Source organism: Hyaloscypha bicolor (assembly GCF_002865645.1).
Source record: "Hyaloscypha bicolor E unplaced genomic scaffold K444scaffold_57, whole genome shotgun sequence".
Lineage (NCBI taxonomy): Eukaryota > Fungi > Ascomycota > Leotiomycetes > Helotiales > Hyaloscyphaceae > Hyaloscypha > Hyaloscypha bicolor.
Window position 1 is genome coordinate 147,529 of NW_020194559.1, and position 18,327 is coordinate 165,855.

The 18,327-nt window shown below is 46.9% G+C and overlaps 7 protein-coding genes across 7 annotated transcripts; 3 read left to right on the top strand and 4 right to left on the bottom strand.

Annotated features, from left to right (window-relative positions):
* Positions 1 to 51: 51 nt before the first annotated feature.
* Positions 52 to 1,244, bottom strand: K444DRAFT_662845 (uncharacterized protein; the record flags this gene model as incomplete). Its single annotated transcript, XM_024886755.1, has 1 exon — positions 52 to 1,244. One exon carries the CDS (start codon positions 1,242 to 1,244, stop codon positions 123 to 125), a length of 1,122 nt encoding a protein of 373 aa, XP_024737747.1. The 3' UTR covers positions 52 to 122.
* Positions 1,245 to 4,005: 2,761 nt separating this feature from the next.
* Positions 4,006 to 4,633, bottom strand: K444DRAFT_527392 (DUF1348-domain-containing protein; the record flags this gene model as incomplete). Its single annotated transcript, XM_024874634.1, has 3 exons — positions 4,006 to 4,212; positions 4,312 to 4,477; positions 4,527 to 4,633. The coding sequence occupies 3 exons, from the start codon at positions 4,631 to 4,633 to the stop codon at positions 4,006 to 4,008; spliced, it is 480 nt and encodes a 159-aa protein (XP_024737748.1).
* Positions 4,634 to 5,463: 830 nt separating this feature from the next.
* K444DRAFT_612115 (allergen Asp F3) lies at positions 5,464 to 6,475 on the top strand. The gene is made up of 3 exons (XM_024880067.1): positions 5,464 to 5,693; positions 5,824 to 6,026; positions 6,088 to 6,475. The coding sequence occupies exons 1-3, from the start codon at positions 5,570 to 5,572 to the stop codon at positions 6,262 to 6,264; spliced, it is 504 nt and encodes a 167-aa protein (XP_024737749.1). The 5' UTR covers positions 5,464 to 5,569; the 3' UTR covers positions 6,265 to 6,475.
* Positions 6,476 to 8,024: 1,549 nt separating this feature from the next.
* Positions 8,025 to 10,981, bottom strand: K444DRAFT_662848 (uncharacterized protein; the record flags this gene model as incomplete). The annotated part of the gene is made up of 7 exons (XM_024886756.1): positions 10,295 to 10,981; positions 10,120 to 10,229; positions 9,896 to 10,066; positions 9,262 to 9,847; positions 8,898 to 9,201; positions 8,259 to 8,678; positions 8,025 to 8,102 (listed from the first exon to the last, which is right to left on the bottom strand). The coding sequence occupies exons 1-7, from the start codon at positions 10,720 to 10,722 to the stop codon at positions 8,025 to 8,027; spliced, it is 2,097 nt and encodes a 698-aa protein (XP_024737750.1). The 5' UTR covers positions 10,723 to 10,981.
* A 3,692-nt stretch (positions 10,982 to 14,673) lies between these two features.
* On the top strand, positions 14,674 to 15,555 carry K444DRAFT_642763 (uncharacterized protein; the record flags this gene model as incomplete). The annotated part of the gene is made up of 3 exons (XM_024884778.1): positions 14,674 to 14,790; positions 14,843 to 15,138; positions 15,423 to 15,555. The coding sequence occupies 3 exons, from the start codon at positions 14,674 to 14,676 to the stop codon at positions 15,553 to 15,555; spliced, it is 546 nt and encodes a 181-aa protein (XP_024737751.1).
* A 170-nt stretch (positions 15,556 to 15,725) lies between these two features.
* On the bottom strand, positions 15,726 to 16,928 carry K444DRAFT_381696 (uncharacterized protein). Its single transcript, XM_024872348.1, has one exon. The coding sequence runs from the start codon at positions 16,481 to 16,483 to the stop codon at positions 15,995 to 15,997; it is 489 nt and encodes a 162-aa protein (XP_024737752.1). The 5' UTR covers positions 16,484 to 16,928; the 3' UTR covers positions 15,726 to 15,994.
* K444DRAFT_381764 (uncharacterized protein) lies at positions 16,895 to 18,316 on the top strand. Its single transcript, XM_024872349.1, has 2 exons — positions 16,895 to 17,357; positions 17,403 to 18,316. Exons 1-2 carry the CDS (start codon positions 17,305 to 17,307, stop codon positions 17,848 to 17,850), a joined length of 501 nt encoding a protein of 166 aa, XP_024737753.1. The 5' UTR covers positions 16,895 to 17,304; the 3' UTR covers positions 17,851 to 18,316.
* The last annotated feature ends 11 nt before the right edge of the window (positions 18,317 to 18,327 follow it).

Below are 18,327 nucleotides of genomic sequence, written 5' to 3' on the forward strand. Positions count from 1 at the left end.
CAAGCCTTTGGAGTAATGCAGAGCAGCAAATGGGTATTATTGCACAACAATGCCACACCAGGCCATGCCACCAAATCTATGAGGGGGGCTAAGGCATTGTTCCCGTCCAAACTATCTACAACCTAGAATTTATTGCACGAAGGCACAAGCAAAAACAAAACACAGAACACACCAGCAGCAAGCACACCCGCCCAAACACCCTGAGCCACCACCACACCCCGTACCTTCCTCTTCCCTTTTCCACCCACTCCGCCTTCCTCCAACAACTCGTCCACCTCCTCACCACACCAGACCAAAGCTTTCCTCTCCACACAGAAACTTGTGGCAACGCCACAGAATAAGACTGGAACTAGAAGAGAGCGAAGTTCCCATCTGATCTTAGAGATTGTCAAGAAGGTGGTCGCCAGAAGAGAAGAGACGATAAGAACAGGACCGATGAGACGAGAGGCAAACAAGTTTGCCGGGCAGGCAGGGGATCGGACGATATGACTGACAAAGTCGAGATAAGATGCGCGGAGCAGTGGTTCCAGCTGCTTTGTGATGAGACGAAAGACGTCTGGGTGGTTGCTTTGCTGGAGGGATTGAAGGAGGAGTGCCCGGTCTAGGTCTGACAGGTTGAGCTCGCGGGGGGAATGAGGACGAATATAAGTAGCTAGACACTTCTCAATCTCGTCTGATAGTTGAGCATTGGTTGTGAAAGGGGTCGAGGGCTCGTGGTCTCCGCCGGCTGTTGTTGGTGGAGTACGCGATGAAATAGAGGAACATCCGGTGAAAACGCCAAACTCGGTGTAGTTGCTATGGGAGGTTGGAGGAGGCGAGGTGGAGATGACGGAGGTCGTGCGGGAGGCCCTTCTAGCTGTCATGACGGCTCGTCTCGCATCCTTCTCGTCATGCTCCGTAAAGCCTGGGGAAAGTCGGATAGCTCCTTGAGCGGCCAAGGTAGTGTAGAGTTGCGTGTAGCTGAGAACGAAAAGGAGAAACTGGAAGTTTTCTTGGGTATACGTCTCATTTGTGAGGTACATAAGGAAGTCGCTGCGAGAGATGGGATGACCAGCTTGGGCAGACAGAACGTGATCGAAGGAGAGCTCGGATGGAATATCAGGTGTTGCGCTGCCGCCTTGCAGAATAAGCGTGCGGTAGGCCTTGAGAGCCTTTGAGGTAACTTGCTGGGAGGTCGGAACGGGAGGTCGGAAGAGGAGAACTTGAAGGAGGACCTGGATCAGCCGCAGGAAGTAAGACAGCATCGTGACCGGGTTAATAGATGGGGCGATTGTCCCGAATACTTCAAGAGCAATGACATAGAATGTTCAGAGTCTTTCTGGTAGATTCAACGAGCGCAGAGCGTGGTAGAATGCAACGAATTTGAAGCTTGAATTGAGATCGGTAGGAAAATTTGAGTTTGTGGAGAGAAGAACTCTGCCACTGAGGCAAGCGAGCCTGCTCTCCCTTCAAATCCCATCAAAAGCTTGAAGTAATTAAGCATGACACCTCTTGAATGTCTATGCAAGATCTCACAGCAATGATATTATGTTCGGATTGAAGACAGCTAGTCAACGGTGAGGTCTGTCGTACGATTCACGAACAGGGGCAGCGGCCCCCGGGGGAGCACACCCGCACATGCAGCGCAGTGCCGCCGAGGTGACAGGCACGCAGTTGGGGTCGAAGATCACGGTACGACTTCCGTTGGTCACAAATTCCAAGAACAGGCTGATAATATGATGTAGAGCCCAAGCAGCAGATTTTTCGACGGGTATAGAGTTACAGAGGTGTGCGAGGGCGGAAAGACTCCGGTATCAACATCCCTTGCTCCGCTGCAACTTCATGGAGCAGATGATAACCTGCTTCAGAGACATGGCCTTCGCCAGCGCTAGCCCTTTTCAGGCATATTCGAGAGGATCAAAACACATTTCGACCTTACACATTGCCTCCCAGGGCCGGATATTGCCCAAGGCTTTGTGGCTCAAATACCGCATTAGGACAGGGAACCCTCTTTGGATATGAACAAATACTTATCAGGGCCACCAGTCCTCTCGAAAACATTTGCACATCAAAGTACAAACAGATTTCTCTCTCGAAGTCAAGATATGGAAACCTTTTCAAAATTTCAGACATCGAAGGTGGCATACAACTGCAGTATCTTGGAAACAAACGCCTCAGGATACACAATTCGATCCAGCATGCTTCCCACGCCTCTGCTCCTGGCTAACTATGCCGGCATGAGATGCTGCTACTTCTGCATCCATAGGAAGCACAAAAGACGGGTAGCCGACGAATCTTGCATAACGATGGCGTTGGTACCACCCTTCTCTCATGTTCAAGAAGCAAATCAATTCGAGGGCAGGTCACTTGTACCTGCAACCACCCCCAGAGTTCTCGGTTCTTGTCTCGAATCGAGTGGGTCGGGTCAAACCCCGGCTCAAGGCCTCAACCTTGATGGGACCTGTAGCACAGCATCTTGGGGGGTGGGGTTCTCCTTTAACACACAGATAGACTGACAGCCGAGTTCTTATCAACATTGTGTCTTTAAGTCAATCTTGAGTTAATGGATATGTAAGCAATCACAAGAGGAAAAGATGGGGATGTAGTCGGTGCTTGTTAATTCCGACACTAAAACCGTGGCGGGAGATGCGGATGCGGCCGCCCCCTTTATTTAACGAGGAAGCTAATCTCCTCTTGTTTAACCTTCTCGAAGCTTTGATCTGAATCGAATCTCATCCAAACCCAAATGTAGAGCCGCAAGACTCGAGGAAGGTGTTCAGAGCATGCTCTCCCACACTATGTCCTTGCCTCAACCTCCCCCACTCGTTCGATGAAACGTCGTGCTACCTGGGGCCGTTTTCCATATTGGTCATGCATAAATCTCGGGAATCGAGATGGCACGGCAGCCTGTGTTGTGCTTGAATTGAAACTCGCGATGTCCATGGCGAACAATTCATCTTGTAGACGAACCCAGCTCTGGACAGATGACAGGTCAAGGACCAAGGATCGGCGGCACGAGATTGTCGAGTCGATTGTGTGAGGGAACACCAATTTCCAGATGCTGCATGTATGGTGCGGTTCTTAGCATACGGGGCTGGAGAGCCTCGATAAATCTTGATTATCTCATCCCACTCTCAGGCCGACCTGCAGGCTGCGGAAAGGACATACACGTCCGAATTAAATCGAGGATTGTTATTTTCTTCCAAGTTTTCATTCCCGCTGTTCTAGCGCTAGTGTCAATTCCCAGAAGGCAAGATGCAAGCGCATGTTTCGAGATACCCAAAGTCTTTCCAAGCTCGCTGAGCAACATTTTGCTCCCGCTCATACAATTTGGGGGGAACACCTTGGAGAATCTTTGAATGATGTCACCAACATCATCTGGATGGAAATGTGGGTCAGGGACTGCAATTGCTCTTGACTTTGAGTAACACGGCATGTCGATCACTGCCAGATCCACCTCCTCTGCCTCTAGATCACTCCGCCTTCGGGACCTTGCAGTAGTCAAATGATTGGGTTTGATGGTGTTTTATTTCCTAGGTAAGGTCTCCTGGGTTTTGTGCCAACAATAATGGCAAGGGTTCTCTTCTGCTATCCAGAAGGTGGGGCGGAGGTCCAACACTCCTCCATTCGTTCTACAGAAACCTGGCTTGCCTTTTCAGCCATCTAGTTTCGACTGAGAATGCTTATGCCCAACAGAGTCGCACATAGGGTATCCCTCTGGAGGCTATAGCTCGTCTTGGGCAGAAATTGCGCTAGGAGGGATCTCGATATTGGGGAAGCATGGCTTTCGTCGTCTGAGATCTCCTTCTGGCCTTTTGAGACACAAGATCCGAAATGACTGGTCAATCACGTGGAACCCTCATGGCCCATCACCGTGAACTGAAATATAGCATGGCTCTCATCTCAAACCAAGACTTTTGTACGTACCAAAGTTGCTCCTCGAACTAGCTTCGTGACCTTCCATTTCTTTTCCATTACACAAATCGAACCTTCCATCCGTACCACACAAACGCAACGTTGCATCCTTCACCAATGCTTCTCTAAGATATCCACCGCATTGACGTCAACCCCCTCCTTGAACCACCTCTCTTCATCTGAAATCTTGACATCGTTCCCGCTCATCTGCCTCTTTCTCATCCTACCGTCGGCAGCAAAGGTCCAGTCCTCGAGGCCGTAGGTGCGGTACCATTGACCTGTTGTGTCATGCCATTCGTACCAGAATTGCACTGCAATCTGGAATATCATCAGCTAAGTTCATGGCCCCCAAGATCCTCATCCACACCAAACTCGAGGGCGGAGTGGACAGGAAAAGGGAGAGATCACGTGACTGACTTTATTCTCCGTAAAAGCAAACAGCTCCTTCCTCAACCGATAACCGTTCTCAACACTCCATTTCTTAGTCAGGAACTCAACGATCTCATCCGCTCCCTTCAAGAATGTGTCCCGATTCCTCCAGATAGAATCGGTGGTGTAGCCATTCTTCACTTTGTGAGGATCCCTAATCACTGTTCAACACTTAATCCTAGCATCTGACGAAGAGGACTTACTTGGTATTCCACATATCTTGAGCAGCTTTGACCTTGATCTTTGCTGTCTCCAAGGTGAATGGTGGGAAGGGAGGTTTCCCCGCATCTGCTTGAGTGCTTGAGGCCATTCTGATGTAGTGGTACGGAAACGTTGGCCGTGATACTGGAGTCCTGAATTTCAGAGCGGATGAAAAAGGAATTGTTCTTTTAAATACAGCTGCTGACATGGATCGTGAATATTACCACGCCTTATGTCTGACAGAGAAGCCTTGCTCGGGACAGGCTCGGGATTTTCTGACTTCCCGAGTTCGTTTTGTATCTCCTCGGAATGAAAGTTGACTGAAGACCAAGATGAGATGAGTATTCAGCATATAAGAACTACTTAGGTTGGAAACTGAGTGAAGAAAGTCTACATGCTCGAGATGGCGGGGTTGAGAGGTGTTTCTGGTATGTAATCGGGGTGCAGCGACCTCGGTATGCCGAAAGGACGTCTATGCCTCCAATAGTAAGCTTTCCTCAAGATATCTGTTTTAGATCTAGCTCTCACATCACGAGAACTTAACAAAATCCCAAAAATTATTTCTCCATTACCAAGAAACTGGATCTAGAGCCCCCATTAGCAAGCAGCAAGCCCAATGACGCCATCCCGCACATCGGCATCGGAAATCGGGAACCTCCTTGGGGTCCCGAAACCTCGTCGCAACACGCCGGACCCCTTTGTACCTCGCATTCGCATGTTCCTCCAATAGGATGCAAGAAGTCTGAATGTTTATCCTACAGCACTGTTACAGGTCAGAATTTGCTGCTAGGATGTATTTGTATTTATTTGTCGCTGTGGATTTGAATTACTCAGAAACAGGGGTAAAAGTGGGGCGGCGCAAGGCCTAGACAACCCCACCATTAGCGTACAAATACCTTAAGGGTCCCGACAACGACGTCTCATGCTTTTCCCTGCAATACCTCACTTTCAACTTTCAGATTTCAATCTACTGCCTCAAGTCGCACAGCAACTCAATTGACCTCAAGAACACCAAAAAGGAAGGTTAAGGGACAAAGAAAGCAAGATGGCATCACTCAAGGTCGGAGATAGCTTGCCCAGCGACGTCGTCTTCAGCTACATCCCGTACACGGAGGAGAGCTCTGAGATCACGGCGTGCGGTATCCCAATTAATTATGATGCTAGCAAAGGTCTGTCCCTCACCTTCCTTCCTCCTATCTCTCCCCTCTTCTCTCCATTCATACCTTACTCCTTTCCTCAATCCTCTCGCCCCCCTGCCCTGATACCAGAGGAGATAAGCTAATAGAGATGGTAACACAGAATGGGCCAAGAAGAAAGTTGTCCTCTTCGCCGTCCCAGGAGCTTTCACTCCCAGCTGCAGCGTCAGGCACCTCCCAGGCTACATCGAGAATCTATCAGCCATCAAGGCCAAGGGCGTCGATGTCGTGGCTGTGATTGCGTACAACGATGCGTTTGTTATGAGTGCGTGGAGCAAGGCGAACGGTATCAAGAACGACGACATCGTATGTACAATTGTGTCAAGGTTACGTGTTTGAAAGACAATTACTGATGAAAATGGGACAGCTCTTCCTCAGCGACGCCGGCACCGCCTTCTCGAAGAAATTAGGCGACTGGACTCTCGGTGAGCGCACGGCGAGATATGCGTTGGTGATTGATAATGGGAAGATTGTTTATGCGGAGAAGGAACCTGGACGCGAGGTCACAGTTAGCAGCGCGGAGGCTGTTTTGGCTAAGCTGTAGGGTGCCTCCGTCCATTACAGGGAGTGATAGGTGGGTGGGGAAATTGCAGATGAAATCAATGAATGATGTGCGACCAGCGATGGTTTGCAATAAAACGAAGAAACGATGCTAGAGAGGAATACGAAGAAGATCTCTACTCGTTAATTTTTGCTTCATGTCACTCACGTTTTTGCCCTGTGGAATTGTTTCAGGCAGGTTGCCTTCATTGTTGCTCCCGCTACATCTGATTCTCCCATGCCATATTGTCAATCCTTTGGAAGTACCCTCCACTTGGTTGTTCCAAGTGTGTCCTGTACAATTGAGTGCAATAATAGTCCAAGTCGCTCTCTCGATTTGTTCCCTCCCAAATTGGAACAATTGACATACAAATACCGCCGGTTGCGCCGTTACTTCAGCGCTGCATTTGCTTTTTCCAAGACCATTCCACTGGCCTGGTCCATTTACTCTCACCCAGCGGAACCATCCTGTTAATCTCCACATATTCGACAGTCCTAGGAGTTTTCCAGTCGTCAAGCTTATGATTCTCCTTATACTTGCTCAAAAATCTGCCCACGGAAGCGGGGTTAACCTCTCTTTGCTGCGACGAGATGAAGAGCTGGAATGTAGGGATGCAACTTGACCATACCTCCTCCAATCTCTGGGGAAAGGGCTTTCCATCCATTGGCTGATATTGTTTCACTTCTCTCGTGTCCTGAACCAGGTAGAGGGATTCAAGACCGCGGAGTTGTGATACTAGTCATGATCGAGTCGAGTTCGAGACACGCTAATTTGCGTTGGGCAGGACACCGAAATGCGAACCCCCTAAAGCAAATACTCTCAACGAGACACTGCAAAGAGCAAGATGCCGAACGTCATTGAAAATTCTTCAAGAATCCTGGAGCGTCTCGGGGCGGGGGAATAAGACTGGGAGGCCTCGCCCGCAGAACTGCTTTGTGGTTTGCAGCAGGGTGGTGTCGTGCTCCTTATCAAAACGGATCTTCCTGCCACCTGACTCTAATTCACGGATGAGCCAGCGATTACTCGATACAGAATGTTCCAGGCGAACTAGGAACATTCTCTGGGATGAGACTATAAGACAGGTATTCCCCAGCAATCACTCACCGATGCAGCCATCAATAACGTTCAATACAACACGACGAGACTGCTAACAAGCCTCCAACGACCCGGAAGCCTTCGTATCAGTGTCGAACTTGACCTCGTGACCAGGCATCGTAGCCTCAGCACGACGTTCGATTCGGAAGGCATAGGAGCGATCTCGAGGTGGGCACAGCCACATAATTTTAAATAGGAATGAAGCTAAGACAGCACAGATTGGCTAATAGAGACCAATAAAACTCTATCTCCATAAACCACCCGGCTTCGGTTTAGATGTTGGTCGCCGTCGAGAAAGACACGCTGGATCGACCCATCCGGCTGCCTCAGAATAACAAGTCAAAGGATAGCCTCGTGCGGCTAAGGGAGCGACTACGGGCGAGGGAGATGCAAAGGCGAGGCAAGGACTGGGTGGCAGTATTGTAAGGTGCATTATTTGTTTATTTTATTACTTTGTTTAAAAGCCTCTGTATTATTAACTAATTATTTTTGTTGCTTCTTAACAAATCCACAACGAAAGCACTTCCAATACCATAAAATATAATAAGATATTTCTAATCGTTGCATTCTCTTTTGAAAAGCAAGATAACTTGAGGATAAGAGAGAGATGAGCAATATGGTAATGGGTAGGGTGTGGGGTTTAAGAACAATAGTCCTTTACTCCTCGCTTAGAAAGAGGCTCCCGCCGCGAGCAGCAGCTTGAGGATCGCCTCGTTCCACATAAAGGCTGCGCGGTATAGCGCAGTCTGGCTATCATTATCCTTGGCCTCGATGTCTGCCCCCGCCGCTAGCAGTAGCCTGACGATCGCCTCGTTCCCGTTAAAAGCTGCGCGGTGTAGCGCAGTCCAGCTATCATTATCCTTGGCATCAATGTCTGCCCCTGCCGCGAGTAGTAGCCTGACAATCGCCTCGTTCCTGTTAAAAGCTGCGCGGTATAGCGCAGTCCAGCTATCATCATCCTTGGCCTCGACGTCTGCCCCCGCCGCGAGCAGTAGCTTGACGACCGCCTCATGCCCATTGCAAGCTGCCAGGTGCAGCGCCGTTTGCATATCGCTGCCCTTCCCTTCAATGCTGTTTCCCAATTGTAACATCATATCGACTACTACCGTCAACCCAAATGCCGCCGCAATTACTATTCCAGGAACTTCGCTCGGAAATCTCTGACTCCAATCGCGATAGGGAGAAGTAATTGGGCTCATAGCTTGAACCGTGCTAGATACCAAGGAGTTGTGGTTGAAAAATTCCCGTACTTCTCCTTTGATTTTTTCCTCTGGATCTCCATAAGCATGATTACCCCAGTTGCGAGAAGCATAGCCAAGAAGCTTATACACTCTTAGTCGACCTTTCATATCTCTATCGGTAGTACAAGGGCCTTCCCTGAAAGGATCCATTGAAAGATATTGAATGCAAGCTCGTGAGATATTGAGTTGAGCTTCTGGAAATATTTCTCCACGGTGCCGTTCAAAATATTCCTGAGTGGTATAATGAATCAAGCGGATCACATTCCTCTCCTGATCGATGGTGAGAATTCCTCCGCAAACGGTAATCAGTAAAGCTTCACTAGGAAGATCTTCCTCATCTAGGCAGGTCTCATCAGGCTCAAGATCCATGACGGCCATTGCGTGTTGAATCTCGCCAACTTTTAGGGGTCTCAAGGCGTAAGTTATCCAGGACAGCATTCTCATCGCCAGCTCCGATCTGTCTTTATGTTGATTTTGGATCCTTTCCAAGGCTGCATTATATATTTCATCTAGCTCCTCTGGTAGATCATTCAACGCTTTCCGAACCCTTTTGAGGGTATTCTTCGTCGCCAGAGATTGAACGTGCAACTGAGCCAGCAGGAACCTAGCAAGGCAATCAGCTGTGGGAGCTAGGCGTTAGAGGATTCCAAGGGCAGGCACATACATTCCATTAGCCTTTTCAATAATCTTCTCAACGATTGTGCCTTCCAGAGTCTTATCTCTTCCACAGAACTCAACTAGGCTACCTTCCTCTGAGATCCGTGCTTGAAGAAATTTTGTCACATCCGTATCGCTTGCGCGGATTTCAAGACGAGAATAATTGGCAAAGCTTTGCTCGATGTCACCAAGGTGTCGAGAAGTACAGAGCAGATTTGCTGATGATTCTTGTAGCTCCTTGATAAGTTTCATCCTCGCTCCATTGCTCCAGTCACATTCGTCCAAGGCATCGACCACAATATATACGTCAGTGAAAGTAGCAATTAGTGACCGAAGTATCCTAGAATACTCTTCAAAGCCTGGTCGCGTTCTTTGGTGGTTGTGGTGTGCGTAGAGTGCACGAACGTCATCAGGGATAGTACTACTGCGTTGGACAAGCTGCTGAACAAGGCTTGCGATGAGATTTGTAAGTGTTTGGCCGTCGCGCTCTTTATAGTTGCAGTATATGAAGGCCAGTCCAATATTTGAAGAGGTGAAGTGTCTTTCGAGCTTATCGATTATAGCTGACGCCAAAATAGTTTTGCCTGCCCCAGCTGAATACAAGTCAGTAAAAGCTTGCTTACGAAAGAAAGTAAGCATACGCAGTCCCGAACACCATAGAATCTTCTCTGTACCAGATAACCATGCTTTGAATTCAGGGGCTTCGAAGAGCCATTCTCCTGTCCCGTCTTGTCGCCTGCGTAGCGTGTCTTTCTGTGTTATGAAGAAGTTCAAAGGGGATAGCCAGTCAATTATAGCTTGACTCTCTTGATCTAGGTAGTTGTCAGTCGCATTAGGAACCTTTGAAGTTAACGGGAAAGCATACCCGTGTGACGAGAAACGATAAATTTATTCAAAATGCCAAAGTCATCCCCGACCTTCTTGATTTCAATCGTCATATCCTCGATTTGAGTAGACACATGGTCTAGCTGTTCCCTATATGCCTTGTTGTTAGCACCGGGATCTTTAGATCATTTGTTGTCGCGGCTGATTGTGCTTACAAATGAAGCGTATTCATCGCAAGGCCTAGACTACCGCGAATATCGGAGACAATCTCTCTCAATTTGAGCAAGGTGCTTTCTCTAAATGGATACACAAGGCGCCTCCCGTGTTCATGAACCTTAGACAGAACATTGGATCCTTTGACCTCCTGGACTTTGGCCAACTCATCCTGAAGCTCTTGAATGCCGCTTGTGCAGGCTACGATGCTGCTTTGAACATTCTTTATAACATCTCCAGCCAGGGATTTACCATCAATGTTCTTTTTCAAGGCTTTCAATGTGTCAGTTAAGTTGTCCACCGACTTGCACATTGTTGCAATGTCTTTGCGGCTATCCCTCCAGGATCCATAATACTGCACGAGGCCTTGGCAGACGTGTATTCCTAGGCAGATGATACCGATTGAACTTCCAGCACCAAATTCAGCCATGTTTGTCAGCCTGTAACTGCAATTGGGGCGACGGGAAGGTTGAATTTTTCAATGCCAAAGCCGAGGAAGAATGAAACGCATGGGATAGTATCACAGACTTGCTCTCCACTGCTCCGGTTTTGATGATCAGATGGCAAAACAGCCGTCAAGATAGACTGTGGGCTTTGACGACAGTAAGGATAAAGATATACGAAAGATGCCCCTATGAAGTGGATACGGCTTGTGGTGTTTTGGGGCTGCAAAGAGTGAGTTGTCGTCGTATGTATACGCAAGATGCTGGAAATCGATTCGATATTGGGCATATAATTATTATGGAACACATTTGGAAGTGGGGCACTCACGGAGGTTAATTAAGCCCACCACCTAAGCGAGCCAATTAGAATAGGACCACCTGACCTCCCGCTCTAATAAAAGCACTCGTATAGTTAGCTAGCTCTTCTTTCTATCTCTTTCACAAGCGTTACATACCTCTTTATTAGCGAATTAGAGGACTTAACTACTTTAAAACATTAGTCTAAACTGTTGCATGGCAACTGCAGGCTAGTCAAGTGAGCATACGTCACGAATTGTATTTAGTTACGGCTATCCCTAGCACACCCCACTTCCTTTTATATCTTATACTATTATAATCCAACCGAATTTACTGCAAAATAACTAACTTTAATCCTTTACTTATAACTAGACTTACCTTAAGGTTATATAATAATACTCTTATATTATTTGTAACCTTTATTAATACTTAGCTAATATAAATCTCAAAGCCTAATTTAAACTACTTACTAAATTCTTTTAATTTAGCTATTTTACTTCTTTAAAAATCTTAAAAGTACAAACCACATACTTATAATAGAGTTAACAAGGCTATATAAAGTAATAATTATTTATTAGCTGGATTTCGGGTACTAGCTTTAGAAATAGTGTGTATTTGCTTTTATTACTTCTATCCAGATTATCCACCATGTTCCTAATAATTAGCACTTAAATTTTGCTTTGCCACAGCTTTGTTAATAATGCACTATACCAAAAGATCTAATTTAGCAAAGGTTATTGTTTGAATTGTACCAAGAAGGTCCTGTTTAATGCAAACACTGTTGTGTGAGTGCAGGGGGAACAATCTCTAAGCGTCCTTGTGAAGCGGTGTTCAGGAGTGTCCTTCAAACAAGGCAGGGTAATGGTGTTTATTTATACCCTCCTGCTGCTCCAGAATGCCGATTGAGATTTAAGTGAAATTTCAATGCTAAACTCACTTGGAACACTTTGAAACTTTCAGAGCCCTATCTGTTCAATCACCTCTATTTAGGTTGAACACAACATCCAATAGTCCCTTGTTCTATTTATGTAGCATTTCTTAACTCTGAAATTATTAATTATGCAAATTCTTAGAAGTGTTTGGTGAATACCCAAGTTTCTCATCATTGGACTTGATGTCACCCTCTGCACAAACAAGTCGTTCCAGAACTGACTGTGATTTGGCTTTGAGGGTTGTGGACTTTGGAAATTTTGGGCTGTGGCTCAATTACTTAAGATTCGTATTAGCACATAAGCTCCTCTTTTCACCATAGCGGCACAACACCAGCGATCTCTGAACAGGCCGCAAGACCTGATCCTGTCTGTATCACACAGTGCTAACAGCACTTTCATACCCAATCAGTTTGGTTCCTTTGACTTCTTTCAAATCCGCCTGGCTACCGAAAGCCCAGTTCAGGTTCTACCTTATACAATGTCCAACATGGGTCTAGTCTACAACGGTAGCCAACTCGCCTTCACGCCCTTTCAAAAACTACTAACTGAACTCTAGTTGAAAATATGGATGGCGGCCATTTCGGAACCCGGTACTATAAGCTGCTGTTAGCTTGAGACTACCTCTAATTACTTATCCTCTCCTTAAAGAGGCTTAATATTAAACAATAGCTTTCTAACTTTCTCTTTGTAAAGTTTAAGGATATAATAAAGAAACTAATATACCTTAATATAGTTTTAATTTAGTCTTGCATTAAACTTATGTAAAGTATATATAATATTAGTATCTTTCAGGAGAGTTACATAAAGCTCTTTAATTTTGGGAACTTAATATACTATATAATTAGTATTTAGTAACTTGACAATAAAGGAGTCACTTGAGGAACAGTGTCTGAGAGAGTGAACAGGCAGAGTCAAGTACTTAGCGGTGCTGACGAGGCGACACTTCTGCCCGATCAGGTCACGTGCCGGCCCCCTTTTCCCCGTGGTTCATGATGTAAACAATTCAATCATTGCAAGGTTGACGTTATTTTTAACCCACGCATGAGAGACTTGAATGCTATTCTAGAAATGATGGTTGAATCACTATATCGAAGTATCTTGGTACACATACTCATTCCAAAACACTCGCATTGTTCACATCCTCGGAGGATCATATCTGACCAAGGGCTAACGACTAGATTCCACCACCCTCCCACACCTCAAACGCCATCCTCCACCATGGAATGAAGATACAAGCATTATCTTCCCTGCCTGTCCTTCTTGTCCTTAAGCCTTCTCGACCTTCGAGGATGGTCATTCGAGCCATTGATACACTTTCCACAGTGTACATGATCACAAACTGGATGTGAGCATATCGTATACACCTTGGAAGTATTCCACCAAGAGTCTTTTAGCTAGGGGATTACTTGAAACAAGTAAGAACAGTGAGGAAGATTCACTGGCTGGTGCCTCATGAACTGACAGCACTGCCACTCGTCTCGAAGAGGGCAGTTTCCTTGCGGTTCTATGTAACCTGACATTTCTATTGGATTTGAGAGATAGCAGTCGATGTTCTCTAGAGTTGGTTGTGAGATCGAGTGAGTTTTGCAATGGTTGAAATCCTGAGATGTGTTGCGGAGAAGAGAGCACTTGGTCTCAAAGGACTAGGACCCCATATTTGTACCCAGTCGCTCACTATAGCATTACAAAACTGAAAGGAGAGACATCTGTGATTGTAAGCCTAAAGATACCGCCATGGCTTTTGTGATTGGAGAGTGCAACCAAATGTCTGGGAGTCGGGATCGAATACTGGCTGATATTGTTAATGTTCAGGACACCACACTATCACTTTACTACAGAGGAGAGAAGAAATTACTCAGATTTTGGAGCAGTTGATGGTAAACTATCAATCACGGACCGCTGATCACAGATTCTCTATAACTTTTTGTATACCATCCACAGAGTGAGAAGATTATGGCTGCATTCCTACCTATTTATTGCATTAAGTTAACTCAAGAGGATGGAGGTTATATGTCGTGTGGCAAGAGAGTCACGAAAACGTTAAGCTTGACGTTTCAATTAAGATTATTCATAGGTCTTCGAAAATAAGTGGGAAAATCAGGAAGTTATTCTAAATGCCGGTTTTGGAAGTGAAAGGCTTGGATGCGTGTCTCAAGTTTGCATGATTACTAAGAGAAAAAGGGTCAAGAGAGGGTCAGGGCTCTTAGAGTTGCGGGATTAAGGTTATTGCACAGCTGAGAGAGAAAGATGCAGTGTAAGTCCTCATCACGTGCCCCGCCCCCTTTCTTTACCGAGATCATCGCCAAGATTCCCAAGATTGCCCACAAGTGTGAGATCATCAAGATAAGTCTGAAATAAAGATCTAAAAAATTTATTAAGCCCACAGCGCGGCTATAAGTTGCTCCAGTGAGGTCTTGCAACTCCTGGAAATGTTGCTGAAAGTTACTTTGTTTTTACCCCGCTATTGCGCCCGACAACCTCATGTTTCTTCCGCTGTTGCGCCACCACCACTTCTCCTTCTCCAGCCTATAAAGCAAATACGAACTCTGAACACGAAGTTACTTTCTTCTTATTCTGATTAGTTGATATCATGATCCACCATGTCGCGACTACCTGGGGTGGGCTGAGAAGCAACACTTGAATCCGGCTTCTAACTTCTTTCCGTAAGAACCACGAAAATATCATTATCTTAAGATATTTTCCCAAGCTATGAGACAACGCGACTTCTGCACGTTAGGCCTGGGTCTCGGAAGTTTGCTCTTCTCGATCTTGACGCTCGTCGCCGGCTGCAGAAAAGGAACACTTAACGATTACGCAATAGCTGCAGTACATCAACGTCCCTTCATCACCGAATTTGAAAAAGGCTAACACTCCTCAGTACTCCTATGACCTCACCGACGGAGTGGTCTACCCACCATTAAATTCAACCAACTCATCCATACCTTACGACGTAGGTCCGTACGCAGGATTGATAGGCGATGACACCCATTGGCGGTTCTTCACCGTCCATTTCCTTTCTATTTGCGGCGGCTACGTTGGAGGGACCGAGGATCCTGAATATGGGTTCCTGAAGTGGGAACGAAGAGCCGCGGGATGGAGGTTCAGGACGGATGATCCGTTCATTGTCAACTTCTTGAGCTTTGATGGGAGATTTCCTGTCAACAGTACAGTCCCGTGGGAAACTGTACCACGGCTCCGGCGTTTGGACCTCTTGTTGTTGGGACTGTGTTCTCTGTGTTCAGTGTCGGGATTTTGGCAGCAGAGGGGTTTGGGGGTTGGCTGAAAGCTGGAAGGGTGGCTCAGGCAAGTGTTGGGCTGCTGGCAGTATATTCCCCAAGCTGCGAGAAAAGAGAATTGTGCTGATTGGTTTCGGGTTGCTGCAACGTTTCTGACGATTTCAACAGCGTTGGTCACTTCGAACATCATGCAGAGTGACGTGTGGATACTGAATATGCAAGCTGGATCCATCATTTCGAGGCCGTTGCCTGGACTGCTGTTGCGTTTATCTATGTGGCATTCATCTGGAAGCTTTCAGATTTTATGTTTCAAAAGGAGAAAAGAAGACGTCTCTTGACAACTGGTCAGATTTAGCACATCTAAAAATGACGTTTGCACTTTATCCATATCAAGGTCAGTGTTTACTAATCCTGGCAATCTCATCCATCGGAGTATCAACTTGAAAGAAGATTTAACACATATTCGAAATTGTATCACGCAAAGAAATTAGTACTCTTAGTACCAGAATTGTTCAACTTCACGATGGGATATTCTCTCTCACTGATCCGGAACTCCTTGGCAAAAGGGAATTTTGCTTCTTTTGGCAATTATTACTTATCTAACAAACAGCGACGGCAACCTCGATCGTCTCTGCTATGCGCGACAGACAAGCCCTGCAAGCATATGCGTATTCATTTCTCCGGCAAAGTGTTCCGTTTCAAGAAATATAATGATCCACTTCCGAGCCATGCCCAAGTTCCTGCAACAACAGAAGAGTTGTATTATTGGTTCTCTTTCGTCCACATGTGGCTATTCACAGGGTTCCGTTGACAATGGAGCGTCTCTCCCAAAGGACATAACCCCGTTTAATGGCGGGAATTTCGCAACCCGCCAATTGTGCCTTTTCCTTCCACCGATTTTGAATGAGTTCATGGTGCTCCCACAGCAACCGGCCACGACGGCTGTCTCGCAAGTAGCTCTGCAATTCCTGGAGCTCCCACTCGTCCAACTTCTCGATTGGTGGCGAGACTAATTCTTCCTGGCTGAGAACAATCCGCACCGCCGCACACGCCAATTGCTTTTGATAAGCTGCCCAAAGATGTTTATCAAAATTGACTGGACCGTTGCGAGATTTCTGCAAAGGAGTAAACTCCTTCAGTGACTGAAACTGGGTAAGCACCCATAGGTTGTTGCAAGTCCAAAAGTGCTTCTCAAACCAGACCAACCTCTTGATGCCGAAAAAGACGCTGCTGTAGTCTCTGCACCATACCCTGCCAGCGCTTCCCAGAGGTGACTGGCTCATTCCCAGGCCCTCTTCGGTATGCAACAGGATTGTATTATTGACTCCGTCAAATCAAATCCTTTTGCCACCCCTGCTCGTAACGATACTCTAATACACACCAAGGATGATTTCCCTCGAGGTAACGCAGGCACCAAGGAGACCACAGGGCTTGGTATCCGTACTAAATCCCAAAGCTTAGACAGCAGCAACCTAGTCCGCTGCCCAGTCATAATCGTCAGGGTAGGTTTCTGGCTCATCCATCAACCAGTGTGGGACATGGGTCTTGAGCTTGATCACTCTTGGGCCGGGAATTGCGTATTTCCAGATATTCAACTGGAGCTCGGCCGCGAGCTTGGGGAAGATGTGAATTTGTCGATGGGTTTCGTGCCTAGCTGTATGCTTGACTTTGGACGATTGCGAGCCATGTCGAGGATTTGAGAACGGCGACGAGACTTGGACTGGTTGTTTTGGCTGCTCATTGTTTCGAGTGGAAGGCGGTTGTTCCAGGACGGTCTGGGAGAATGGAGGATGGCTTCGCAGAGAGGTTGTGAAAGATCGTTGTTGCAGGGCTGTCTTTGACAATGTGGAACTCCTCCTCGAAGGGTTGTGGAGGTTGCTTGCAGAGCTTGCTTTCAGGGAAAGTGAGCAGGAATAAATAGCTCGATGCTCGCCGCCCACCGTCGGTACAATTTCGAAGCGCGGCACTCACTATTCACTTTCAAAATTCGAGAGCCAGATATCCAAACCGCGCGAGCTGCTCTCCTTCAACACAACAACTCTTGCGACAACTCGAGAACCTGGATTGTATCAAGAACCGCAGGATAATCGAGAGTTATCCGAAGATGCGCCTTCAAGGAGGCAGAGATCTCCCAGAGATAGGTCACAACTGTACGAGGTAAGCTGGACGTCACTACTGCCGTCTCAGTTCTGACTTCAATAGCAGCGATTCCCCCAAAGACAAGACAGAGACGACGATGCCTCCTGCGAATAAGGCACTAACCGAGTTCACACTGTTCCCTAAGCTGCCGGTGGAGTTGCAGATCAAGATTTGGAAATATGCGATTCCTCCACCTCGCCTGGTCCGAGTCAATGTTCGAAGGAGATTCCCATTTAGCCTGGGTTTGGTTTGCTTCAGCACAAACACACCTGTTCCTGGTTTACTCGGAGCCTGCAAGACCTCGAGAGAGACGATTCTGAAGGTGTACACGACATGCATCAAATCCAGAAACAGGATGATTCGGATGGATGGTGATAAAGATGTCCTTGTGCTCTTCAGTTCCTCCGATAGCTTTTCACGAGAGCCGTTTCGCTTCCAGCCACTTCCGTGGATTCTTGATCGAGCAATGCTTTCAAGCCATGTCGCCATGTCGCCATGTTCTCGGGTGTGAAATCCATGGCAACGCCCAATTACGTCTTCACTGACCGCTCGCCCAGCGACCAGTGGTGGCTGCTTTCGCAATTCCAAGCTCTTGAGCGCTTTTTCCCTCTGGAAGGGTGCAAATATCAAAATTTGAGCAGAAAGAAAGATGGGACCTTTCTTGCAATACCGGGAGAACACTGGGCCAGACTTGGTCTGGAGATTTCAGCAGAATGGCAGGCTAGTAACTTGGGTTCCAATTATCTGAGCAAAATACGCCAGCCAACTCTCGACATCTTAGAACACGTTGGTAGCAAGATCGATGTCGTTCCGGCCTATGTCGAGATCAATCGAATCTAAAGAAGCAATGAAGGTCGGCCGGAAAGGATGCCGTCTGTGTTTGGCCAATCGACAGCCATGCACTGGGACAATGTAGGATGGACGGCAAAGGACGGATGATCATGAGCGTCGGTCTTGGATTGGCATTCGGATGGGGAACAGTTGTAGG

What these genes read in the sequence shown, in the direction of transcription:
- K444DRAFT_381764 (XM_024872349.1), top strand. Translation starts at nt 17,305, where the DNA reads ATGCGCCTTCAAGGAGGCAGAGATCTCCCAGAGATAGGTCACAACTGT. An exon ending in ATAGGTCACAACTGTACGAG is followed by an intron (nt 17,358 to 17,402) that starts GTAAGCTGGACG and finishes TGACTTCAATAG; the next exon opens with CAGCGATTCCCCCAAAGACA.
- K444DRAFT_381696 (XM_024872348.1), bottom strand. Translation starts at nt 16,483, where the DNA reads ATGAGCCAGTCACCTCTGGGAAGCGCTGGCAGGGTATGGTGCAGAGAC.
- K444DRAFT_612115 (XM_024880067.1), top strand. Translation starts at nt 5,570, where the DNA reads ATGGCATCACTCAAGGTCGGAGATAGCTTGCCCAGCGACGTCGTCTTC. An exon ending in TAATTATGATGCTAGCAAAG is followed by an intron (nt 5,694 to 5,823) that starts GTCTGTCCCTCA and finishes ATGGTAACACAG; the next exon opens with AATGGGCCAAGAAGAAAGTT. An exon ending in GTATCAAGAACGACGACATC is followed by an intron (nt 6,027 to 6,087) that starts GTATGTACAATT and finishes AAAATGGGACAG; the next exon opens with CTCTTCCTCAGCGACGCCGG.